Here is a 27,741-nt window from a genome sequence, read left to right on the forward strand (position 1 = left end):
GTGGGGAATCCAAGTACCTTCCCCTTGCACATACGCTTCCAAGGGGGTTTTCTGGTGGGATGTTCTACACAGGAATCAGAAATGTGAGGTGAGTCCTGAATGAGGACTGTCTCATAACTTGTATGGACTGGCTGCCTTGATGCAACAGGATGTATAGGCTCTGAGAGGGTGGCACCGAGAGGGGCAAGCATGTGTTATCCGCAGAGGTGGAGAAAACTCTCAATTACCTTGAAGGCTGAAGACGCAGAAAAGGCAAGAATTGCCCTGGCAGGAGATGAAGACAGATGCCCAGGACGGTTCAGAGTAACACTATGGCTCTGCCTTGAGGTAGATGTCGGAACTGAACTGTCCCAGCTCTGAAGCTCCGAGAAGAAGAGACGGCTCCAAGGACATTGGAGTTGGCCCCAACACCCTGAATCCAGTGCCGAAAGGTCAGAGACGACTGGATCAGAGATGTAGTCAGAGTCGAGGAAGGCCAAGCCTTTGGATCCTTCATAGACAGACTCGGGATTCTCAGGTCCGATGACTCCAAAACTGAGGGACGGATCTGAGTAGGAGTCAGTAACTCAGTAGGGGCCTATGGAAGGCTCACGGGTTCAATGAGAGAAGGAGGTGGTATAATTCCCAACTGAATCTGGGCCCGAAAAAACGTTATCATCCTATCGACATCTGCTTCAGTTAGGCTCCTACACAGCTTGAGAGATCATGAAGTGGAGGGTGGCCTTGAACTTCTCACAGTCTCTTGAGGAAGAGCAGTGGATTCATAAAGATATCGACTCCAGAGAAAGAGTGGTCAGCCTGTGACTTGGTCTTAGAAGTTGTTGGATCTGAAGGACCTGATGGCTCAGGCAGTTTTGAAATTTACTCTTCTTTATTCTTGCTTAACGAATCCCTCTTAGTTTTTTCAAAAGGTTTCTTGGAAGAATGAGCTCCATCAGACAAAAAAACAGATGTACAAAAGCCTAAAGAGGAAGAAGGCAAGAGACACTTCAAAACAACTTACTGCAGCATTTAACTAGGGCACAGTGGTCAAAGTTCATATCTAAATTTTGAGAAATCAAACAATATACCCACTTGAGGTGGGCATCAAAGTTGGGTATTTTGTGCCTACAAGAGGTGCATTTTTTAAAGCCAATCAACTTGCCTGACCATTACCTAAAAATTAGGAAGAAAAAATGAAGACAGGTGAGGAAAGCAAATTATTAACGATGGTAAAAAAAGAAAGAAAACAATACCAACAATGTTAAAGTACCTGAACACAGGGAACTGTTGGAAAAAAGTTTAAAAACGAGACCTATATTTCTTTTTTTTTAATATTAAGAAGGGGAGGAAGAATGCAAATATATAGATATTTAAGCAACTTGAGCTATTTTAATCTAAAGAAATACAAATGTCATTTATCTAATCTTCAAAACTAGACCATGTGCATTCACTGAAGCGGCAAACGAGATCTAAAGTAATGCTATTGCTGAGGAGGATTATAGGTAAGGGGAGGAGCTTGAGCTACAGATACAAGTCTTTAGAAATGGCCAAAGCCAGATTTGAGACACATCAGTTGAGGAATGGATGAAAAAGACATCAGATCCATATCTTTCTCAGCGCTCATGGAAAGAAGAGGACTAGTCTTGTGTTTTCTTTACTGATCTCTGCAATTGGACATGACATCAGAGGAAAAGAAATGAAAGTGTACATACAGGTTGGAAAAAGAACTCATACATAGTAAACTCCCCCTTGCCTGCTGCACTAAGAACAGAGGAAAGTAACTGCATTCTTCCATGTGGCACGAAGCTTGACCTACAATATCTTGCTTTGAGAAAATCTGACTTCTAAATCTGTAGCTGCAGGCAAGGACTGGAGGAATGATTCAGAAAGTATGCCAGCTACATTCACATTCTCTGGGATGTGAACTGCTGGAGAGAGACAACTCTGACTAAAGCATATTACCAAAAGTGCACTCCCTTGATGTATAGGTGGCATGACCTTGTGTGCCCTTATACGTTTACTTTGTTGCTATGCACCAGATTAGGGATCACAAATGCAACTTCTCCTTCAAAATAATTTGAGAATAAAGGAGGACAATATGCAACTCTAAATGGTTGACATGGAACCCTTTTCTCCAGGGAGACCGTATCTGTTAAATTGTAACTGAGCTCCTCATCTCAACAGTGAAGCATCCATCACCAAATGTGTGACAAGCTGAGATGATGGAATAGGAAGACCATCTGAAAATGAGTGAGAATTGTCCATCATTCTAAGGCCTAGCACCAAGGGTCTGTAACCAGGACAGAAGATTCAATAGCACTTGGCAGTTCATTATCACTGCAAAACCACCATAAAACTGTGGTTGTTAAATCCAGAAACTGGAGCAGAGTGAGGGCTTGGGCACTGCTAAGAGTCAACTCAAGCTGCTAAGGTGATGACTTCTTATTCACTCTTTACCAGCAGGAAAGATCAGCAATGGAACTCTGTGTCTGAAGGCAATCCCTTCAGATGGAAACCACAAAGGACTTCTCCCAATTTATGGTCACCACCAGGGACTGCAGCTAGAAGGATGCTTCCAGGGAGTCCCTTGACAAGGCTAGCTTGAACCAGTCATCCGGGTAGGTGAACTCATGGAGAACTTTCTCCTGCTAGGCTAAAGGCACCACAGCCAAGGATGTGGTAAGCAATCTGAGAGAAGAAAGCCCATGCAATGACACTTTATACTAGATGTGATACCTACACAGACTGAATAGATTCTAAATACCTGCAGCAGCAGGGGCATGACCTTTCAGAACCAGACGTACTGGATATACTCGCTTAAGTCACCAAGGTGCAAAAGAGATCAGAAATAATCCAGCCCTTCTGGAATTACAAAAAAGCTGCAATTTGACTACCTGAGCCTATTACAAATAAAGGACTGCCTCAACAGCCTCTACAACCCTCTTCAGCAGTAGACTCTAGGCCTGTTGCAAGAGCTCTGTGGAGATAACCTGTTCATACTGTTCATAACAAAGCTCCTTCTTGCAATAAACCTAATAGTTTTAAAATGTGGATGCCATAATCATGTCCAGAACCCAGTTAAGCTCACAAATTGCTATTCAAAGCTGGGCCATCTTACAGAACTGTCCCTGCCCCCCCCCCAAAAAAAAAAAAAAAAAAAAAAAAAAAGAAAGAAAACAGGTTCAGGTTGTAAGTGAGGTGACAGACTCAGCCTCCTGGGAGGCTTAGCCACAACTGGAAGTAGAAAGGCCAAGAAATTTTAAGGACACTCTTCAGTTTGTAAGCTGTGTCATGAAATTCCTGTCACACAAAAGAAAATGAGAAGTTATGTACCTACCATAACGTTCCATGTTAGTTGTTCTCGCCTTCTTTCTTGCTGGATGGGTTCGGAGCCGATCCTCGGCTCCGACTCGGCCTATACTAAAGCTCGAGAGCTAATTTTACCGGCTCGAGGTAACCCTATATCTCATTATGCTAGGCGCTAACTACCCAGATCTTGTTTGGTAGCTGAGAACATAGCAATTTTAGCCTCCCAACCCAAGGGAGAGAAGGAAAGGGGGAAAAACTCCCATGTGCCACTACCTGAAGGTATAGTTACCCAAGGATAACCAATTTAGGCTTCAAATTATGAAGGGTGAAGACCCTGATAAAAAAGGGAAATCCTTTCGGTCTATCCAGGCTAGGGGGATGGTGGGTGGGACGCAAGAAAGAAGGCGAGAAGAAGACAACTAACATGGAACGTTATGGTAGGTACATAACTTCTCAATGTTAAGTTGTCAATCTCGCCTTCATTCTTGCTGGATGGGACCGCGTCCCTAGCACCTTCATCCCGAGTGGCTCATTGGAACAGGCTCCTGAGAATGGTGGAACCAAAATTTACCCTGTTTCTGGAGGCCATGTCTAATTTGTAGTGTGTGATAAAGGTATGAGGAGAGGCCCATGTGGCTGCTGAACAAATAGTATCCATTGGCAATCTAGCTTGAAAGGCTGTTGATGTAGCTAAAGCTCTGGCTGAATGGGCTCTTGGCTTAGAAGGCAATTCTTTACCTCTAAATTGAAAGATATAGATAATCACAGAGGACAGCCATCTAGACAAGGTTACTTTGGATACCGGAAGGCCTTTTTTACCTTCCGCATAGGACAGAAAAAGCTGTTCAGATTTCCTAGTTTGTTTAGTTCTGTCCAGATAATAACGGAGCTGACGATGAATGTCGAGATAATGCAGTTTTTGCTCTGCCCTGTTAGAATAATTGGGAAAGAAAACTGGAAGATCGATAGATTGATTTAAATTTGCCTGAGAAGCCACCTTGGGCAAAAAAGACAGGTTAGTTCTGAGAGAAACCCTGTCTTTGTGGAAAACTAGATAAGGAGGACAAATGCAAAGGGCATGGAGTTCTGATACTCTCCTAGCAGAAGTTATGGCAACTAGGAAGAGAGTTTTCCAAGAGAGCAACTTTAAAAACAGGAAGCCGCAGGTTCAAAGGGAGGAAGAATCAAGGATGTTAAAATCAAATTTAAATCCCACTGTGGTGGGGGGTCTTTGATTGGGGGTTTGAGCAAAAAGATACCCTTAAGGAAGGCTTTACAAAGCTTGTGGGACATGATGCTGGAATCCAATAGGCCTATGTGAAAATTTGAAATGGCCGCTAACTGAACCTTTACAGCAGAGGATGAAGAGCCTGAATGAAAAATTTCCGCTAGGAAATCTAGGACTGACTGTATAGGAGCAGTGAAGGGATCTATATTCCTAGCCTTTGCCCAGAAGGAAAAACGCTTCCATTTACTAGCATAAATCCTTCTGGTAGAGGACTTAAGGGAAGCTACAATAATCACGGACAGAATTGGAAATCAGGGGAAGCCTGGCTAAGGATGGAAGTGGAGCAACCAAGCTGTGAGGTTGAGAGATTGGAGGGATTGGTGCAGCCGCCCTGACTGGTGGGCCAAAAGATCTGGCACTGGGTCCAGATGCCAAGGCTGTTCCAAAAGGTAATGATGCAGGAACGGGAACCATATCTGTCGAGGCCAATAAGGGGCAATGAGGATCATCCTGGCTCTCAAGGCAGTAGCTTTCTGAATCAACTGAGTGATTAATGGAAAGGGGGGAAAAGCGTATAGAAGTCCCAGAGGCCAATCGCGGACTAGAGCGTCTTTGGGGGGATGGCCTGGAAGGGGAAAGAGGGTGAAGAAGTCGAGGCACTTGCTGTTTTGAGGTGTTGCAAAAAGATTGCAGCAAGGAGGACCCCACTTCTGAAAAATTTCCTCCGTTACTGATTGCTTGAGAGACCACTCGTGTGGCATGAGAATAGCTCTGCTCAACCTGTCTGCTATGATGTTGGACTTCCCGGGGATATGCGTTGCTATCAGAAACCGCTGAGAAGAGATCGCCCATTGCCAAAGTCCGAGTGCCTCTCGACACAGGGGATAGGACTTGGTTCCGCCCTGCTTGTTGATGTACCACACTACGGACATATTGTCCATCTGAATTGCAATAGTCCCTAAAGGAAGAGAGTCTTGAAGGGCCTGCAACGCCAAAAGCACTGCTCTCATCTCCAGGACATTTATGTGCAGGTGGCATTTGAAAGGTTGCCATGTGCCCTGGACTGTCCTGCCCTGAAAATGCCACCCCCCCACCCGATCAGGGAGGCATCCATTGTGACAGTGGCGACTGGAGGGGAAGGAACGAATGGTCTGCCCTGAAGAACTTGAGGGGAGACCATCCACCAAGAAAGAAGTTTCTTGCAAGATAGTGTTATTATGATTTTGTGTCAAAGGAAGCTGTTGGAAGGACCACTGGGAGAAGAGCATCTACTGAAGGAGCCGCATGTGAAAATGAGCAAGGGGAAGTAGTGTGATGGCTGCCGCCATGAGACCTAACACTTTTAGGACAAACCTGGCCTGGATTCTTTTGCTCTGAAGTAGGATATGAACATGATTTTGAATATCTAAAACTCTTTGCTCGGTTAATTTTGCTGAGAGCTGTATGGTGTCCAAGGTGGCACCTATGAAGGTAATAGACTGACAAGGCGACAAGGCAGACTTTTCGAAATTTATGGAAATACCTAGCCCTTTGCAAGTTTGAATGGTGTAATCTCTGGCAAGAAGAAGCTGATGCCTGGTGGTGGCAGTAAGGAGCCGGTCGTCTAAATACGGAAACACCTGGAATCCTTGACATCTCAGATGAGCCGTGACCGCTGCCATGCATTTGGTGAACACTCAGGGGGCTGTAGTGAGACCAAAGGGCAGGGCCCTGAACTGGTAGTGACTGGCCCCCAGCCGGAAGCGGAGAAACCTTCTGGAGCGCCTGTGCATCTTGATGTGATAGTTCGCATCCTGAAGGTCCACTGAGCACATCCAATTGTCCTGACCCAGAAAGGGTAGAATGGACTGTAGCGTGACCATCTGGAACTTCATTCTTTTTACAGACTTGTTTAGTCTGCTGAGATCCAATATTGGCCTCCAGTCCCCTGTCTTTTTTGGTACCAAAAAGAACTTGGAGTAGATTCCGGATCCTAGTTGGTCTGCTGGGACTGGCTGGATGGCTCTTTTTGTTAGCAGTTTTGAAACTTCTAGTACTGCTTGTTCCCTTAGACTGAGTGGAACGTCTGGGAGGGGCCCTTTTGACCGTGTTGGGGTGTGGATAAAGGGAATTTTGTAACCCTCAGATATAATCGACTGCACCCATTTGTCTTGTGTGAGAGAAAGCCAGGCTTCTGGGTACAGCGATAATCTTCCCCTGACTGCCTCCGAAGGTGGACAGTCGGGCAGCTTCTCAGGGATGCTGGAAGGGTTTATCAGAGAGAGACTCTCTGTTACCCTAATTCTGCGGACCTCCTCTGCCTCTAGGGCGGCGTCTGTTGTTGTTCCGTCGTATCAGGGGCCGTCCATGCCTTCCGTGCCACCACTTCCATGAGGGGGTCAAAAGGTGGAGACACCCAGGAGGTGGAAGGGCGAGAACCAAACACCTCCAGGTAAACCGACTTGTCCCCGGAAGGATTGAGGGTAGACCAGTTCCCCCTCTGCTTAAGGATTTCAAGGATGTCAGAAAAGGAGACATCCTCAGAGGGGGACCGTGGGGACCCTTCCGATTCATCCAAGTCGGTATCAGATGTGATGGACTCAGGGGAGTCCACATGCTTCCTCTTACATGTCTTCTTTCGAGGGGGTTCACCTGACGGATCAGAGGAAGCCTCGGAAGAGGAGGATATTCCCAATGGGGAAACCTGAGGCGTTGGGTCTCTACGGTCGGGAATGAGAGAGTGGGTAGAGACCGCAGCAGGCACTACAGTGGGAGGAGCTGATGGAGCTGACCGTGGGGCAGGCACAGGGGCCAGAACGCTCCTCATGACCTCAAAGGTGCCCCTATCAGGCAGGACAGAGGGCTCCCGTTCTGAAGAAATAGGAACCCCAGCGGGCACTGAGAGGAACGGCTCCGAAGCTGATGTCGGGGCCGAACTCACCAGCGCCGAAGCTCCGAGAGGGAGAACAGGGTCAAACAAGGGTCCGATGCCACTCGCCCCCTCGGAGCCGACGAGGGAGTCCAAGCGCCCGGATCCCTCCATGGATGGAACCATGGAAGAGATCGGAGCAGACGACGGAGCCGAATGGGGAAGTATCGGTTCCGATGTCACGATGGTCACGGCTCCAAGGAGCTCCGGCTCCGAACTCAGGGGCAGAGTAGGAGGAGGAATCGAAGATGGTATGGGTAAAGCCACTGTCTGTTGAGACGGGCTGTGAAGCATTTGGGCCAGTGCCTGAGACTTTAGGAGTCTACTAACCACCCTCTCAAGGTCATGGTCAGAAAGCCTGGAAGACCGAAAGGAATGGCTCCGATGGTTCCGCTCCGAGAGCAAAGGCGATCTCGGAGCCGAGTGAATGGACTCCAGGGACGGAGACCTAGATCTTTTGCGGGTGGAAGATGGCACCGAGACTAGTGGTGCTGATGGAGCCAAAGACACGTCGGCTCCGACCGGAGCCGACTTAGGAGACAGAGTCTTTGAGGCATCGGCTCCGGCCGGAGCCGATGCAGAAGACTGCGACATAGCCGAATCGGCTCCAGCAGGAGCCGATCGTGACGCAGTAGGTGAGCCACCAGCCGAAGGCTTGGAACACGGAGCAGATGGTTTGGATGGCTTCGAAGGTTTACCCGGCAAGGACTTAGCCGGGGAACCCTCAGGCTTTAATAAGCCCCTCAAAATTAACTTATTCCTGCGCTCCTGCAGGACTCTTGGACTGAACGCATGACAAACGAGTCCTGCAGGTGCAGGGGTCCCAGGCAATAAACGCAAGAAGTGTGACCGTCTGTCACCGACATTTTCTGACAGCACGAGTCACACTTCTTGAAGCCTGAGACTTTAATGTCTTTAGACATTAAGGCTGTTAAAGAAGAAAAAATCTTCCTTAGAAGCTAAAACACACACACACACACACACACACACACACACACACACACAAAGTAAAAATAAAGGTTAATAAAACCACGCACACCTAACTGTCCCAATACAAGGGAACAGGAAAAAAACTGAAGGGCCTAAGGCCTAACCTTAACAGGGGAGGGATAAAACTTTGGGATTTAGGGATAAGACCAAAAAAGGGACTCAGCGGGGTAGGTATAAGTACTATACTATCTGATTACAAAATAAAGGGGAAAAAAATCCCTAAGAGAAGAGAAGAAAAATATAAATTTTTCACTGACCTGTGGAGCCGGTAAAAAAAGCACCTCGCTAGCGAAAGCGGCAAACGAGATCTGGGTAGTTAGCGCCTAGCATCATGGGATATATGGTTACCTCGAGCCGGTAAAATTAGCTCTCGAGCTTTAGTATAGGCCGAGTCCGAACCCATCCAGCAAGAATGAAGGCGAGATTGACAACTTAACATGTGCTATTCACACCAAGTTCATTTTAATAAAAAGTACCTAGATTTGGAGCTCCACTGTAAATTTAATCTTCATTCAACTTCCTGTTGTCTGCTGAGGTGGCTTTACTTCTTTTATCCATGCAGTTTGTGAGGTGGCAGTTTCCTCTTTTTTGGCTTGCTAGGTTTAAAAGAGAAAGGGAGGGGCCCAGTGACATTAAAAAAGTGCTTCACAGTAGTGAAGACCTTCCTAGTTCTCAAAACGTTCATCCATCAAGTTTTGGAAGATCTGCCCTAAAAGGCTTCTTCGAACATAGGTTTATAGGTAGGTAGGTACTAGGCTATCGGCCCTGGGGCCTATGCAAGCCCAGCCAAAAAGGTACCCTGGCTTTTGCCACCCAAGAAAATTATTTTCCTGTGCCACTGTCAAGTAGAGCCACAGAGGTGATCCCCGGGGTGAATTTCCTATTTCCCATCCAATCATCAAGATTTTTGACAGAACAAGCCACATGGCATCCAGAAAGTGGTTCCTGATCTCCCCGCTAACAGGTGACAGCCTCTACCATGATATACTGCTGAGGCATATACCCGCTCTTGACCTCAACATCAGCAAAAACAAAATTACAACAAGCCACAAAAGGCAGCAGACTCTAGGAATCCATGACAAATTACAAGCCATAAGGCAGCATATTCTTGAAACTCTTGGCAAACTCTTTGAACCTACTTCTGCAGACAACACTCAATGCAGTCCCCAAGTTTTTCTGTAGCCTCATCCAACAGAGATGACTAGAATCTGGACAGGTCAGATGGCAATGGACAGCTAGAAGCCTCAGCTTCGCAAAGAAATAAAAAACGTAATTTCCGTCCATAGGTTTTGACTGTTATGGTAAGGTGGCAAAATGCTGTCTATAACACCTCATCTGGGGCATATAGATGTCAATGGAGTTGGCTTAAGGATACCTAATAAGATCTGCTCTATTCAGCTGGCAGGCCTCTAAAAGGTGTTGATCATCTTAGGTACTGCAGAAGGAGAGACTTGAACGCTTCCTGGCTGCCCATGCAATGATACTTTATACTTTTTTTTCTGAATATGTATCTATGCCTTTTGGGTGGGAGGGAAGGAATGAGGGCAATAAACCATTCTACAAAGGATCTCACCAACATCAAGGTCTTACTAAATGAAAGGTTATATGGGGGAAGCTGTATGGAGGGAAGGATTCCTTCCCTGTCTCTGGTACAATAAGTTATGGGTCCTCATTAGTATGAATGAGGAAGAGTCCTCACTGCTCCCTACAAATCATATTGCATACAGTCTTCTACAGGTTATGTATGTGATACTCTTGTATCAGATGGTAGGGATCTGGTATCAAGGAAAAATAAACCAGTGTCAGGTCCAGCACTAGCATTAGGTCTATATTCTCCAATTGTGCAATCCTGCATGTGCGCTTCTCCTTCTAACTAGACTACAAAAACTTAGAACCTCAAATATTTGTACACAAGATGAACCAGCAACATCCACTGACTCTTTCATGAGACCATGCTATAGCCAGGGGCAGACCCTAGGAAAGTCCTTGGCTTATAGTATCACACCCCAATTCAACGTGACTCTTAAGACTCCTCCCTGGAATTAAGCCAGTCAGCCTTGAGCTCTTGGTGATGGAGGCTCATGTAGTACCTCCTCCAGACTCCTACCATCTGGAGAGATGCAGGACTCTTACTGGCTCAACCCTTCACCAGCCAAAAGCAAGTGCAGCACCAGTAGGTTCTGGAAGCCATTTTGACAACAGCCTTTTTCCCAAAAAGACTATGCTTTGTCTTACCCTTTAAGCTTTGGTCTTTGTGACAGTGCTCCATTTGTGAATGGGTGTGCGCGTGTGTACAACAATGCCACTGAGCCACACAAAAGGAATTTTTGATTGATGCCATCTTCTTGGCAGGCCAGGAGTTTCTCCTTCCAACATGTAACAATGACTCTTAAGGCAGTACTCCATGTACTGTTCTTCCCTAAAACAAGAAAAGCAGTGCCTATGTAGTCAGGTAATCACCTGACTGCCACAGGATGACAGGAACGTTGTAAATATGCTTTTAGACACAGAACATACAACATTTTCACTAAGATTTGAACATTGACAGAGCTAAAAATAGTTTGTGACATTACGCTGAACAACATCTGTTGGTGTGTACTACACACAGGAAAACTTGATGAAAATGTTTTAAACTATAATAGGTAAAGTGGATGAACTCAATCCCTGGCCTATCAAGGGAGGGCTTCTGATGTTGTACTTGGAATGACTGGGTTATTCAAGGTGCTCAAAACTTATAACTGTTAGTTAAAGAAAGATATACCAAGACTGCAAACAGGATAGTGAGTACTACTGACCTTTGATATCATTTTCTTCTAAGCTTCTTCACAAAGGTAACTTCATCCCTGTTCTTGATACCATAGCTTGAAGAGAAACAGACTTTGTTAATGTGATACAACAACATTAACTTTAACAAGATCCAGACAGCATGAAATATTTGCATAACATTACTGTTAACAGGGCACAGGTCAGTACAAAAATTAAATTTGTTACAAGTACTGAGCCACCCAATTTCTACACAGAAAAAATAAATAAAATCATATTTAAGACAGCAGATATAAGACAAACTACAAGAAACATAAAACATTACATACTCTAAAAAAATGAATATATTTATGTTTGCTAACTGTGGTAATGGACTGATTTACAGTACACTCTCAGTTAATCAGAACTCAAACTGGCACTCTTAAGCAACCAAAACAAAAAAAATCGAAGAAATACAGTACAATTTTCATGTGTTGCACTTTCTGTTCTCCCCACAGAAACATACATTACAATTTTAGAGTTTTAAACAGAAAGATAAGAATATATTCCCTCTCTCCCCAACCTGAGAACAAGTCAAGCCAAACAAATAGTACAGGGTACAGTATTGGTCAGGCCTATTTTTAATAGCAACTCTCAAGCAACCAGAAAAAAGAAGTTATGTACTCATCATAACGTTCCATCTAGGTAGTTCTACTTCATTTGTCTTCAACCTGTGGGTACCAGATCCGTATTGGATCTGAGCGGGCAAATTCACTAGCATCTGCTCCGAGCTTCAAGCTCCTCCCCTTACAAATAATACATCTCCACTACCTTCCAACCCCAGATCAAGAAACCAACCTGAAGAATACTTTATGACCTAAAACTGCAGCCAACAGGTTGTTCATAAGACAAGGTCAGGGGGAAGGAGGGAGGGATGGTTGAAGACAAATGAAGTACAACTACTCATATGGAACGTCATGGTGAGTACACAACTTCTTTATCCGAAGTAGTTTACTTCATTTGGTCTTCAACCTGTAGGACAGAGTCTCCAGCAACAAAACTCCTGGGTGGCCCTCATGGAAGGATATTCCAGAGCACTGCGGAACCAAAGGATGCTCTCCTTCTAGAAGTCAAATCCAATTTGCAGTGAGAAATAAAGCTATGAGATGAGGACTACGTAGCTGCAGAACAAATGTTGTCCAATGAGACTCTAGACCAAAAGACCGCAGAAGTAGACATTGACCTAGTGGAACGAGCTTTCACCTGACCTGGAGGAAGACAAACCTTTATCCTTATAGACCTGAAGGATGCACAAGGAAATCCACCTAGCAATAGTGACCTTGGAGATAGGTTTACCCAAAAAGGGTTTAGAGAAGGACAGAAACAATTGATCAGATTTACAAAAGTTTTTAGTCCTGTGTAAATAAAATCATAACTGTCTATGAACATCCTATAAGTGGAGTCTGTATTCCATTTTGTTTGCAAAATTTGGGAAGAAAACAGGTAAGTTAATTGTCTGATGTTAACTTGTGATGCAACCTTGGGAAGAAAGGATGGTCCGAAGGGAAACCCTATCTTTATGGAAAATCATATATGGAACTTTAATGGACAAAGCTTGCAGTTCTGAAACCCTTTTAGCAGAGGTGATAGTGACTAGAAATGCTGTTTTCCAAGACAAAAATGTAAGATCTGTGGTTGCAGCAGGTTCAAATGGCAGAGCAACCAAAGCTTGAAGAACCATAGTAAGGTCCCATGGAGGAACAGGATCCTTGACCGGGGGCTGTAACAGGAAAGTACCTTTTATAAAGGCTTTACACAGTCTGGAAGAAACCAGAGAGACAGAATTCTCACCCACGTGAAAATGAGAGATGGCAGCTAATTGAACTTTGATAGTAGAAGAGCTTGCTCCTTGTTGAAAAATATTGGCTAGGAAGTCAAGAATGGCAGAAATAGGAGCAGTGAAAGGATCTAAACTCCTTTGAGGGTTGGGATGGTGGCCTAATGGTTAAGGTGTTTGCCTTACAAACACAAGGTGCAGGTTTTGAGTCTAACAAGGGATAATTGGCTAGGCTTACAATGGCTTGCAAGGGCAGTTAGCCTAGTACTAACCTATGAACCTAAGAAGCCCAAAAGGAAAAAAGGTTCCATTTGCTGTGGTAAATCTTTCTGGTGGAAGACTTATGAGCTGCCACCAGAATATACCTGACTTAAGAGGATAACCCAGAAGTCATAGCAATCAGGGGAACTGGAGCAGCCAAGCCATGAGCTTCAAACTGTCCAGGTTCAGATGAGGAACCCCCGAGGGGTGTGAAATAAGATCCTGAATGGGATCCAAGGCGGAGCCAGAAGATGAGACCAAAGGAAGGGAAACCATACCTGGTGAGGCCAAAATGGGGCAATGAGGATCACTTTGCTCCCCAGTCGACAAGTTTCTGTAGAAACCTCAGAATAAGAGGGACTGGAAGGTAAGCATACAGACGACTGGGAGGCTAAGCATGGACTAGAGCATCTTTGGGGGACTCCCCCAGCTGGGGGCTCACAGCGAAGAACTTGCTGCACTTCGCGTTGGAAGGAGATGCGAAGAGATCGCAGCAAGGCTGACCCCACTCCAGAAAGATCTGCTTCGCTACTAAATGATTCAGAGACCACTTGTAAGGCATCAGAATAGTCCGACTTAACCTGTCCGCTAGAACGTTGGACTGTCCCGGAATGTGCGTTGCTTCGAGAAAGTGACCGGTGGAGATCGCCCATTCCCACACTCTTACGGACTCTCAACAAAGGGGGTAAGATCTGGTCCCTCCCTGTCTGTTGACATACCAGACCACTGACATGTTGTCTGACTGAATTGCAATGGTTCCCAGAGGAAGAAAGGCACGAAGGACCGTCCTCATCTCCAGAACGTTCATATGCAAACTGGTCTCAACAGGGGACCACAGGTCTTGGACTGTCCTGTCCAAACAATGCCCCCCACCCAAGTTGGGAGGCATCTGTGGTCACTGTGGCTTGGACAGGGGCTGGAACAAAAGGTTGTTCCTCCAAGACTTCCGGAGAGTACATCCACCACAGAAGGGACAACCTGCAGACACAACTGAGTTGTACTGGATACGATAATGGAAGATCCAAGGACCATTGCACCGCTAGTGTCTACTGTAGTACTCGCATGTGTAACCGGGCACACGGAAGAAGCATTATGGTCGCTGCCACAGAACCTAAGGCCCACAGCACTGATTCTGCTGAGGGAAGATGAGAACGGTAGATCAGGGAAACATGCATCCTCAGGTTTCGCACTATCTCCATAGTCAGGAAGATTTTGCACTGTAGTGCGTCTCTCCTTTCCCCAATGTAGTCTATCACCTGGACAGGATTTAGAAGTGATTTGGATGTGTTGACTGTAATCTCCAATTGAAGAGCAAGCTTTAAGAAATAATCCCTGGTTTGAGAAAGTAGAAGCTTGGTGGGAGCACAGTGAGGAGCCAATCGTCCAGGTATGGACAGACCTGAATCCCCTGAAGCCTCAGGTGAGCCGCTACTACCACCATTACTTTGGTGAACACCCTGGGGGCTGTAGTGAGACCAAAGGGTAGGGCTCGAAATTGGTAATGATGGACTCCTAGCCAGAAGCAGATGAACCTCCTGGAGCTTCTGTGCATCTTTATGTGATAGTAGGCATCCTGGAGGTCTAATGAGCACATCCAGTCACTCTCTTGCAGATACGGCATGATGGACTGTAATGTGACCATCTGGAATATTTCTTTGGCAACTGAGAGGTTCAGGGTAGATATGTCCAGAATGGGCCTTAAGTCCCCAGTTTTCTTTGGCACCAAAAAGAACATGGAGTAGATCTGGGGGAACAAGTTTGATGGCTCGTTTCTCTAGCAGCTTGGAGATTTCCAGTGCTGCTACCTCCCTTTGCGTGGGTGGTACATCAGGGAGGTGTTTTGGAAGGTTTGGGAGGAACCACAAAGGGGATAGAGTATCCTCTGGATATGATCTGAAGCACCCAGCTGTCTAATGTTACGGACTCCCATGCAGCCAGGTGCAATGACAATCGACCCCCGACTGCCTCCAGAGTAGAGCAGTCGGGCACTCCCTCGGGGTTGCTGTCCGGGCCTGTCCGAGAAAGGTTCTCAAGACCGAAAATTCCTCGGACCCTCTCTGCCTCTGGGCCAGCATCTATCCTGTCCCCCTCTGCCTCTGGGGGAAGAAAAGCCCTGAGTATCCCGGGAATACTGTGACTTCCGGAACCACATCTTCTTTTGCCCTCTCTGATTCCAGGAAAAGGATCTTTGAAGGTTCGAGAAGCAGATCCTGACGCTCTGGACCGAAGTCTCTTTGACGGTCTTACCAAAAAGAGTAGAGCCATCATAAGGGGTGTTGGCAAAAGACACCTTGAAAGGTTCTGAAAACTGACATAGTCTGAGTCAGGCATTGTGACTCATGGACACACTGGACCCAGCTGCCCTAGCCACTCCTTCGGTGGCATGAGAGAGGAGTCATATGGACGTTTTGGAGACTGCTTTTAAAGTGGCCATCCTCACGGAGAACGTGCCTCTGTCCTCCTGCGACATGGACTTAGGGGGAGACTCAGCCAGTTCCTTGACCAGGTCACGCTGTAGTCTTGTGACGTGGGCCAGGTAGCTTAGCACCCGGATGGAAAAGGTCACTGACACATAAATCCGCTTCCCTAAGCGGTTCATCATCAGAGACTCTCGGTCGGGGGGATGGACCGAGGAACTCTCTTGGGGTAGTTCCTTTTTTGTGGCTGCTGCTACCACCAAAGCGTTTACAGGGAGCCCTTGTTCTACGCTGGTCTATCTGAAGGTGGACTCAAGATCTTGTCCAGATGTTTAGGGATTGGTTCCACGGTATCCGGCTCCTTCCCGCGAGGTGACCAGGTCCACCAGGGGATGTGTGGGAGGGGGACACCCAGAAAGTAGATGGGCCCATGCTGAAAGCCTCCAGGAACACGGATTCATCAGAAGACGTTTTGAGGGCGGACCAACCTCCCCAATGACGTAGGATTTCCACAATGTCTCCAAAGGAGACATCCTTGGGAGGTGACCTGGGGGAACCTTCCTCATCATCCACATCCGTGTCCTCAGTGAGGGACTCGAGGGAGTCCAAGTGCCTCCTCTTACATGTATGCTTGCGAGGCACGTCTCCGGGAGGGAAGGCTCTCTGGGTGGACTAGCAAGCCACTTGTTCCTTGGGGGAGCCACCTGGGGCTTCTCGAGCATAGGCTGTCCCTATGGTAAAATGATGGGATTCGTAGACAGAGTCAAGGGGGTCGGGGCAGAATCTGAGGAAACAGTCAAGGGTCTCGATCCAGTGGCAAGAACGCTTTCTACCATATCGAACGCTGAGGGAGAACGAGCCCCCTGGGGTACTATTAAGGAAACCGCTCTCCCCGGACCCGACACAAGAACTGAAGCCAGGCCTGAAGTGGACAGAGCTCCGAGAGAGGGAACTTGGCTCGACAACGCCGGAACCGATGAAAATAGATCCGCTCCCTCAGATCCGACACCCAATCACTGGCTCCGAGAGCCACTCGGATCCGAAATGGTCAGAGCCGACACTCTCCAGGCAGCTTCCGGGGTCAAGGAGACAGGTACAGTCAGTGCCAACCCCCTGACTCTGGCCATCCCCAGATCAGAGTACTCTGAACCCGGTGGACGGATCGGAGAAGGAGAAATATGTGTGAAAAAAGGAAGTGAGCTTCCCCCTCCAGAGGGAGAGGGGGCTGGCAAGACCCCCATCTGGATCCAAGTACGAATGAACCTCCTCATTATTTTATCCACGCCAACTTCGGATAAGCTACGCATGGATCTCGACGAGGCCATGGACTCTGTCCTGGCGGGAAGAGGAACTGAGGCCCTAGATGGGAGACGTGTCTCCTCTGGCTCTGGGGAAAATCTCGGAGATCAGAGCCAAAGGGAGTCACAGATCCTAGCCTGACGTCTGGCGAGAATAGAAGGAAGGTCTGGAGACCTCTTGCGTTTCTCTGCTTTATGTTTGTCTGTTTTATGCTCTCTCTCCTTCTCTCTGCCCCTTCTGCGTTCCACTGCCACAGGCTTAGAAATGGGAGGTTGATTCCCAGCCTGGGAGGGAGGAGAAGCAAGGGCAAGAGAGAGGAAGGAGAGGCAGCCACAGCAGCCACTGTGACCGAAGCAGTGGATACGGCAGCCGCCTCAGAAGTGGGAAGAAGGCCTTTCAGGGCCAACTTAGCCTTCCTATCCTTAATAGCGCGCTGGTTAAAACCCGCGCAAGCAGTACAGTCAGTTCTGAAATGTGTTACACCCAAGCACATAACACAGAGTGTGGCCATCTGCTGGAGACGATTTGTGGCCACACTCAGTGCACCTCTTGAAGACAAGCTTGGGGTCAGCCATGTCTCTACAGAAGAAAAATCACACAATAAGAGAAGGAAAAGGAGAAAAAAAATACATAACAATTTCCGACCCACTCAACACACACTCAAGGTACAGAGAACACTGGGGGGGGGGGAGTAAAACACTCTAACAAACTAACTCTGAAACTACAGGAAAACGCTAACACACGATGCACCAGCGTGGGGGGGACCTGCACTAATCACCTAACACTCAAAAAAATTAAGTAAAAGACTGTTTAATAAGCAAAAACCCACTCACTAACTTGGAGCTCAGGAGATCATGATGCTTCAGACAAGCTGCGGCAAATGAGATCTGGGGGTTGGAAGGTAGTGGAGGTGTATTATGGGTAAGGGGAGGAGCTTGGAGCTCGGAGCAGATGCTAGTGAATTTGCCGGCTCGGATCAGATACGGATCTGGTACCCACAGGTTGAAGACCAAATGAAGTAAACTACTTCAGATCTACAGTTATCCGGCATCTACCAATTAACATGGGTGCCAGTTAGCTGAGAGTTTACTGTACTGTGGCTCTTCTTCAGCCAAAGCCTGGGAATTACAGTACAATGTAAATAAAGCATTTACACAAATAACAAGAATACAAACATTATAACAATATTTCATATTGAGAATACACTGAATTTAAAATAAACCACATGCAAATGGAGGAATAAAAAGAACATGCATACTTACAATTCAAGAAAGCATCTGTTAGCACAAATTTTAATTGCAAATTGAGTTTGTGCATTTGTCAGATATTCAATACAGATTAGAGTGCAGAGCTAGCATGCTAAGAGATTCAGGAGGGAATTTTGGATGAGTATGTTACTTCTACAAATACTATGCTGGTTTAGGAGAGCAGGATAACTGAATAGTATTAGTGATAAGAATTTTGTTACGTTAGTTTAGTTTATGTTGGATGACTGAAGCAGGTACGAAGCGACTCTCTTTCCAAGAAAGGTTAGTATTTTTTCTCTGAATTTGCTATAGACAGATATGTTGCATAGTTCAACAGGGCAGCCCAAACAGTTTAGGAGGCAGGATTTAAAAGGCATGTTCTGTAGATGACAGTGAGCTATTTGGCCTGGCTATTTCTGAGGCAATACTGCCCTGTGAATGGAATAAGCAAAGTGTTGTTTTAATGACCAATCTTGGCTATGGTGAGAAGCGCAGTCTCTGAAAATGGTCACATGGAAATGGCAAAGGAGCTGCATATTTTTTAAGGAGCAGCAGATTTTCATGTTTTTTTTTTTTTACTTTTAACAAGAAGCCTGTTAGAATTTTGAAGTGTGAAGCAGTCATGTTGCTTGACAGTCCACAGGTCTTCTGAGTTTTTTTATTTGTATATTATAACGGAGGTTGAAGGACCTTTTTGTCAATAACCTTTCTTGCTTTATGGGTGAGGAATTGTGAGATTTTGTGACATTCAAAGTGGGTGGGGGTTAAAGTTGGCCTTTGAGGTGGTGTTTAAGCTGGGGTCAATAGTGACTCCAAAGTATTCGAAAGGGAGGACATTTTACACAGAGTACTTACATGATAAGGGGGTGGGTAGATGGAGGAAAAATTTTTACATATAGGCCTGTACGTTTACCAATGTTCAGGCTTTGTAACCAACAAGGAAAGCTCGACTTTCAGTGTGCGACAAAAAATTACTATGGGCTTTTTAGTGTTTAAAGTTAGTCATTTGTCAAGTAGGTAAGGATGTAAAGTTTTGGTGTGTGGTTCAGAGTCACTGTCATACTACCAATGAAATAAAAAGCAGAAAGACCTTTGGCTGCCTGTAGTATTTTTCTGGTTACATTGTCGTATTATAACCGCGGTGGTGGTGCTGTGGTAGCGTTGTCACCTCGCAGTAAGACGCTGTCCGGTTCGATTCTCAGCTAGAGCGTCTTCTGCGTGGAGACATGTGTGAATGGGCATACCTTCGTTGAAGGCTGTGCGTCAGGGCTGGTAACTCTGCACAAAAAATCAACTACCAATCATTACCGGACCGGAGTTCCGCTGTGGTGACCCCCTAACCGGGAAAAGCCAAAAGACTCAACATTGTTGTACTATATTATCCTTGTTGCAGGAAGTGAAGACTACTTTATTTGGGATGATGTCAGCTCTTCTTAGTTAAGAGGATAAAAAAATTATGAAGAGTCTGAAAATAATAGGTACGAAGAGAGACGCTGAGAACTGACTTCATTTATTTTATTTTTTGTGGTGATGACATGAAGCACTGCAGTTTTTATTTGACAGTTAACTAGTGAACCAGTGTAAAGTAGTGTGTCTAAAGTGCAAATATGTGAGCAAGTTAAGTAGTGTATAGTTAACAGAGGAGAAAATGTTGGATAGCTCAACATACTGGATGCCAATAAGGTGGAAGGATGCACACTGTGGAGCAGACAAAGAAGTGAGGATTATCAGACTAGAATCCCAAGTAGAAAGTTTGGTATCATTTAGTTATGTGTAGGACTGTCTGGGCACTCTTGTGTTTTATGAAGCCAAGCTGCTGACAGGATAGTAAGCTGTACTGACAGAGGTAATGAATGAGCTGGCTTGTATATGTCTTTTTCAAGTAGTTCATCTATGTGGGGTAGAAAAGTGATGTCAGAAGTCTGTGCTAGCAGATGTTTTAACATATCTGGGGAAACGAATAGCAATAGCTTTCTTCCATATGTTAGTGAATATGCTTGTTACATAAATATGTATGTGACAGATGTGTTGAGATATAGTGTCTCCCTACTGTTTAAGCAACTGGGAAAAAAATCATCTGAGCCAGGTAAGGCATGTTCAGGTGAACACTGTATGTCAGTTTCCTGCAGAGAAACTCAGATAGGGTTGCAGAAGTAGGGGGTTTAGAGAAGGTGTTTACTGCACTCATGGCCGGCCTTAGGCATAGGCCAACTAGGTGGCCGCCTAGGGCGCCGGTGTAGCAGGGGCACTTTTCCAGTATTTATTTGGTGTAGGTAGACCAGGATGGGGGCACCAGGTAATGTGTTGGGGGGCGCCGTGGAGCTGTTTTGCCTAGGGCACCTGTTGACCTAGGGCCACTCCCGACTGCACTGGCATGAAAAGCGCTGGTGAACTCCATTACAAAGCTGGAAGGAGTTAAAGTCCAAGATATGTTGGAAGTTGGCATACTCAATGAGGCAATTTCCTTTCAGAAAATTATGCTGTTAGAGAATGTGGAAGTTTACCTCTTACAAAGTTAAATGGCTTTAGTTTGCTTGACTGTTTTTTTTTTTTTGTCTTGGTTAACAAGTTATGTAGATGCCATAGTTGTTGGGAGATGGTCTCCAAGATTTCCAAGACCTCTTTATTTGAGATGATGGTAAAGCTCTAGTGTCAGCTATGGTATATATGATGTTTTACACAGTCTAAGCCTGCAGAGATAAAACTGATGGAAATGGGATTGTTAGAAATAAGGCTGCCTCCCTTCTACTAGTTACGCTGCACAGCATTAGCCAGTTTATATTGTTGATAGTGTGCTGGAGTATTAGTCTGGACAGGGAAGAGTAGAGGATGGATGGGACTTTAAGCTTCTTTAATAAGCAGGATGTGGCACAATGATTGCTTATGTTTGCAGGATATACTGCAGTTGGTATTACATGTGATGGTTAGATGGTAATAAGGAAGTTGAGGAGAGTATCATTACTGTTTGTTTTGTCTGGTCTAGTTGTCTCATCATATGGTACATGGAGTGGTCAGGCAGAAAAGCTATTTAGGGCATGTTTTTGTGACAGAAGAAGTTGTTGTTAAAGTCATGCAGGATAAGGAAGTATATCCCTTCATGGTGTGACTTAAGAATTGCATGAGTTTTGTGAAAAATATTATGGACACAGGTGGGAGAAAATATATTATTATTAGTTATATGTCAATTGATACAGTGAGGTCTACCATTAGATAATTAACATCCTCTAATTTTGGTTCATAATTTATCAAAGTGAATTAAAACAAAGAAAGCAGATGTGCACTGAAATTCAGTAGGGGATTTAGTCAGGTTTCAGTTAAAGTACAAGTATCTGAGTCATTATTTGACACCCAAAGCTGGACTTGGTTGGGAAGATGGTGAGGGATGTCATTAGAATCGGGTCTATATTACGTGACTGAATGCTAAGGTGATCGAACACCTTAACATCAACCACGTAATATCGAACCACAAAACACCGAATGCCGCAGGGAAACATTACCGTCAGCCACTAAAAAAAAATTTAACTTTACGGCCAAACTAAGTGGGGGGCTGTGCCCCCATACCCCCCTAACTAAATATATCAACTCCAAGACCGCTCCACAGTGGAGAAAACAGCAAAATCCAGCTAACGGCCAAGGAAAATATTTCCCTGCGTTAAATTGCCCGTTCTCTTTTTTTTGCTTTTGATACTACGTGGTCGATGTTAAGGTGTTCGATCACCTTAGCATTTGATCACGTAATACAGACCCTTAGAATCAGTGATAGACTCGTGGCACTCAGACAGATTGGGCAGTATTCAAACTCTCAGCCTAAGCCTCACAGCAGGGTGGTGAAAAGGAGGAAGAGTGAATTCAGGGAGCAGTTGCTAGTTACTAGATAAAGCATGGCAACACGACTTGCTGTTGATAATGGGGGACCTGACTGCACATATCAGGACATTCAGAACGGGATATGAGGACTGACTGGGTCTACATGGGTGGGGCAACAAGAGTAAAGAAAGGTGAAGCCATTCTAGACTTCTGTCTGGCAAATGGCTTGATTATGGCCAGCACTTGGTTCAGTAACCCTGAGCAGCATCCTGACTTCACCAAGAATGATACCTCAGTATAAAGAAAAAAATGATCAATTTCAACAATTAGCTAAGCTTCTGGTGTCATTTAAAGGGGATCAAGTGTCTGTCAGCCTGGGACAACATGCTCGACAAGCCATGTTGCTTCGCAAGAGACTGCTTGCACCTGTCACCCCTAGGCTTTCAAATACTGGCCAAGGCTCTGGCTGCCTCCATAGTGCCTTTTTTAGGCAAGGCACAAAAATCAAACCCACCTCCGTAAACAGCACAATTAACAAAAAGCTGAGGGTTATGCTACTCAACGCCAGGAGTTTAAATCTCAAAATGCACATGCTCAAAGCACTCCTCAGTATGGCGAATGTCGACATCTGTGCAGTAACTGAAACCTGATTCAAGGCTCCAGACAGCACCCCAGCACTACTGGGCTACAACTCATATCACACGTTTCAGCCACAGAACATGGACCGAAACACAAAAGGTGGGGGTGTATCCATATTCATCAAGGATACCTACACCTCCAGGTTAGTGGCACAGCATGATACCTCTGAGATCATCCATGTGTAACTAACATCGGGCAAATCTGCAATGCAAATTGTGGCCTTGTAGCTACAGATCACCCTCCATGACCCAGGACCACCACTCCACCTTTCTGGAGACACTGGAAAACATGAAGGTCCTACCGAACACCCTGATATTGGGCAACTTCAATTACCCTACCATTCACTGGGAAAACTACTAGAGTACAAATTCCCAGGCCCAGCGCTTCCTGGAATTCATCAACTCAAATGCCCTGGATCAGCTGGTAAGCTCCCCTACCAGAGGTGAAAACATATTGGACCTGGTCATCACCAACATGGGTGACAGGTGTTCCACACCGGAGGTCAACCCATCACTGGTTAGATCAGACCATAAACTAATCACTCTGGATGTCCACACCCCAACCCCCCCCCCCCAACTAAGAAAACCACAGTAAAAAACTTTTCTAAAGCAAACTTCACCTTACTTAGGACAGAGGTGGTAAGTTTCACAGCCCCCACGCTAAAGGATAACGCTGCCCAAGATGCAGAAACCTTTACAAATGCAATCTATGAACACCTAACAAGGATGCATAGATCGTGCCATCCCTAGCAAAACCAAGACTCACTCCTCTAAGAGAAGGAAACCAGTTTGGTGGACCCCTGCCATAAACAGGCTATACAATAGGAGGAAACTAGTTCAGAAAAAAAGCAAATCCCAAGAAGGAAAGACATTCCTGATCAGTATCAGTATGAAACTAAGGTCCCTCGTGAAATAATCCAAGGCTAACTTCAAAAGAAAAATAGCCAAGGATTCAAATGATAACCACAAAGCCTTCTTTAGCTATGTTAGGAATCTAAGTGGCAACTCGCAGATATGCACTGAACTAGTGCAAAACAGCACAAAATATACTGAACCTACTGATATTGCCAACATCCTGGCAGATAGATTCAGTGCAAACTCACCCCCCCCCCACCTCCAAAAGGGCCCACAACAATACCGGAAAAGTGTAGTGTCCCAAAAATCACAGACGTACAGGTGAAAACAGCCCTTTCAAAAGCCAAAAACACAGCGTCAGTGGGACCAGATGGTGTCCCAGGCTGCGTCTTGCACAAACTACAGAACGAACTAACCCCCCCCACCTAAACACGCTGTTCAACCTCAGCCTCTCCACAGGCTATGTGCCCATAGAATGGCTCACAACAATGGTTATTCCTCTCCACAAAGGAGGGGCCACAACTGACCCTGGTAACTATCGCCTCATAAGCCTGACTAGCCTGGTCTGCAAGGCTATGGAGTGCATCATCATGGAACTCATTAACAAAGACATTGGGAACCTCCAAACACTTGACCTGACCCAGTTTGGCTTTGTTAAGGGCAGATCATGCCTACTAAACCTGGTTAACTTTGTCGAGACAGTCACCAGGGCCATAGACGAGGGAAAGGTGGTTCACACAGTCTACCTTGACCTCGCCAAGGCTTTTGACACCATTCCCCACTCGGGTATTACAGAAAAACTCACCAGCCTGAACATATACCCCTATGTCACAAGATGGGTTGCCAAGTGGCTTACAGACAGAACTCACAAGATAAGAATAGCGGGCTCCAGGTCCGACTCTAAACCAGTCACAAGTGGTGTCCCGCAGGGCTCGGTCCTGGGACCCCTACTGTTCGGTATATACTTCTCAGAAGTACAGGCAAACACAGGAGGACAACGGCTAACCAAGTTCACCGATGACTGCAAACTGGGAGTCATAATTGACTCTCTGACTGACACGGACATCCTCCAAAAGGGCCTTACTGAGACGGACACCTGGTGCCAAAGTCATGACCTCAAGCTAAATGCCAAAAAATACATAGTCATCCCATTTGGGAAAACCAAAACACCCACGAATTACCACATAGGTGGCAGCCCCCTTAATACAGAAGAGGTAATAAGAGATCTGGGGACCCAGGTAGATAGTAATCTCTCCTTTGACAATCATATTGCCAAAGTAGTTAGGAAATCCTTCTATGTGGCCCATCTAATTACTAAAGGGTTCGCATCTAGAAATAAAGAGGTTATAGTGCCCCTCTACTTGTCACTCATTAGACCCATCATAGAGTACAATGCCCCATTTGGGATGTACCTCACAAGACACTTCCAACAGCTGGAAAGACCACAAAAGTACCTCACCAAGAGGATTACTGGCCTCAAACATATGTCGTATGCAGCCCAACTGAAAAAACTTTGGCTGTACTCAGTGGCATATTGCTTACTCAGAGGTGATCTCTGCCTGACTTACAAAGCCATGTCCAACTCAGAATTGATGGACATGCTCCACCTAAAGAAATCCAAGTCACTGCGAGCCAAGCGCTCTAGTGAGCTAAACCTTGTCACAACAATAAATAGAACATGCTGGAGGGATAGATTCCTGTCACAGAGACTCTCCATGCTTTGGAACAAAATTCCAAACTACATCAGGCAGAGCCCCTCACTAACACTCTTCAAGAGAAACCTTGACGATTGGATGGGTAACAAAAAATACACCCCTGGGATCACTTCATTGCCTCTGCTTGACAGAGGATCAGATAATTAATCAATGGAGCGGCGAAAGCCGACACACTCTGGCTAGGGCTTGTAAATGTCCTTGGGCAGATAGCCTAGTACCCACCTATGAACCTATAAGAGAGAGAGAGAGAGAGAGAGAGAGAGTCAAGATCACATACAACAACTGGCCAACATGCAACTTGGGTAGAATTTATTCTAGTAAGAAAATGACACTGGGGTAGAATCAGCTTTTCAAAGTCATCCCCCAGTGAAACAGTCGTCCCACAGCATAAACCACTGGTTGCCACAACCAACTGCAAGCAATGGTCAAAGAAGGATCCAAGGTCAACAGAGACTAGATGGAAGACCTGGAAGTTAACTGGAGAGAGAAAACAAGAGTTCAAGGAAATACTCACAGCTCTAGCACCTCAGATGAGGAGGAAATACATGGAGTTGAAGAAGAATAGTAGTGTCTTAAAACAGCATGTGAGAACTGCAGAACAGATAAGTGATCAAGCCAGTTATGGAAAAAAGGTTCATAAGGAAAGGTGGTAGTGGAATGCAGAAGTCCAGGAAATCGTGAGAAGAAAGGAGTGCAAGAAAAAAGGGGAGATAGAAAAGACAGACCAGGCCAATAAGGTAAGTTAAAAGAGGCTAAGAGAGCAGATGCAACAGCAAAGAAGGCAACAGAAGCACTCTACCAGCTTTTAAGTGACTCAGCAGTAGACACTCTTCAGAAATTATGCCAGAAACAACCTGCTCACCAGCCCACAGGAAACTGAAGACAGATGGAAAGAGTACTTCCAGTAGCATCCAAATGAAGAAAACACCACAGAAGCTGTACTGCTGCAAAATCACACTACAATGAAAGAAAAACCCACTGAGAAGCAGTAAGAACAGCATTAAGGAAATGAAATCAACAAAAGCAGCAGTGTCAGATTAGTTCATGGCAACTATTATCAAAATGATGGGCAAGTTAGGGTAGAAATGGACCCAAAGGGCACTCACCGCAGTATGGAGAGAAAGATGCATCCCGGATGACTGGGGAATAAGCATTCTAATGCCATTATACAAGAACAAAGGGGACACCAACAAATGTGGGCAGTATACAGCTATCAAACTCTCACACTGCATGAAAGTGCTGGGGATGGTGATTGGCAAATGAATACATAAAGTAGTAGAAAGTGTGATGGATGGCCATCAGTTCTGATTCTGGTAAAGATGCAGTACAACCAACCTACTGTTTGCAGAGAGACAGATGGTTGATAAGCTATAGATAAGGGAACAGTTCGCCTGGGCATTCCTAGACTTGGAGAAAACATATGACAACATTCCACAAATGCTGATTTGGGCAGTTCTTGGATAGTTCTAGCTCCCAGAAGTTTTGGCAAAATTACTGCAGGGCTCAATGACAAAATTAAAAACAGTGTTTGGCCTTACAGAGGGTTTCCCAGTGGAGTGGGTGTAGATCACAGTTCAGCTCTGAGCTCTCACTGCTGTTCATCCTGGTGATGGACTACATTAGCAAACACATTGGAGGGGACAGATCAGCAAAGCTACTGTATGCAGACAATGTGGCACTACAGACAGACTCTGAAAAGAACTTCAGCAAATGATAGGGGAATGGCATGAAAAACTGTGGCACATGGGATTAAACAGTGTACACATAAAAACAGTTGTGATGGTAGCAAATAGGGGAAATCAGAAGATGCTGAAAATTGAGATAGAATGTAAAATAGTGGAACAGGATAACAGCTTCAAGTATCTGGGAGAAGTGGTTGAAGAAAAGGGAAGTCTGAATGAAGTGGTCAAAGTTACAATCAGAGAGGTTGCAGAAAACTGGCACAGCTTGTAAGAAGAATGCCAATGAAGTTGAAAAGTAAAGTGTACAAAACAGTGGTGCAACCAGCACTACTGTATGGTACAGAAACAACAGCAAAGGCAAAGCAGTTGAAGCTAATGATGATGGATAGAAAGTGCTTAAGATGGACGGTAGGATGCATACTGTGGAACAGATGAAGAAATGAAGGCATCAGAGCAAAATCCCAAGTTGACCCAACTGCAGAGAAGCTCAAAGAAGACATTACAGTGGTTTGGGCACATGTGTAGGAAAGCAGGAGGCAGTCTGATGAAGACAATTTGGGACAGACAGGATCGAAAGAGATGGTGACAGTTGATTCAGCATGCTGACCCCATGTAGAACATGGGTTAAAGTGAGTATGTCTGTTATGAAGGGGTGTTATACAGTGGACATGAGTACTAATTTGGTTTGCTGTTGTTTGTCCTGGATTATTATGGATTTCTCTGAAAAGCAGTAAAAACATGATCTTTGTGAGGTATCTGTGTCTTGAGTGAGTTTTTTTTACACTAATTGTAACTTCATAGTAAAGGATCTGCTTTCTTTTGAT

The 27,741-nt window shown here is 45.4% G+C and overlaps 1 protein-coding gene across 10 annotated transcripts in view; it reads right to left on the bottom strand.

Moving 5' to 3' along the window:
* Nucleotides 1-27,741, bottom strand: part of SNRNP25 (small nuclear ribonucleoprotein U11/U12 subunit 25) — a 426,702-nt gene that overhangs the window by 137,561 nt on the left and 261,400 nt on the right. For all 10 annotated transcript variants that reach the window (XM_044089460.1, XM_044089462.1, XM_044089461.1 and 7 more), the window contains one exon: nucleotides 11,213-11,278. In XM_044089460.1, coding sequence (XP_043945395.1) covers nucleotides 11,221-11,278 — 58 coding nt within the window. In that variant the 3' untranslated portion in view covers nucleotides 11,213-11,220. The remainder of the gene's footprint in view (nucleotides 1-11,212; nucleotides 11,279-27,741) is intronic.

Source organism: Protopterus annectens, chromosome 12.part0 (genome assembly GCF_019279795.1).
Source record: "Protopterus annectens isolate FY-2018-M chromosome 12.part0, PAN1.0, whole genome shotgun sequence".
NCBI lineage: Eukaryota > Metazoa > Chordata > Ceratodontiformes > Protopteridae > Protopterus > Protopterus annectens.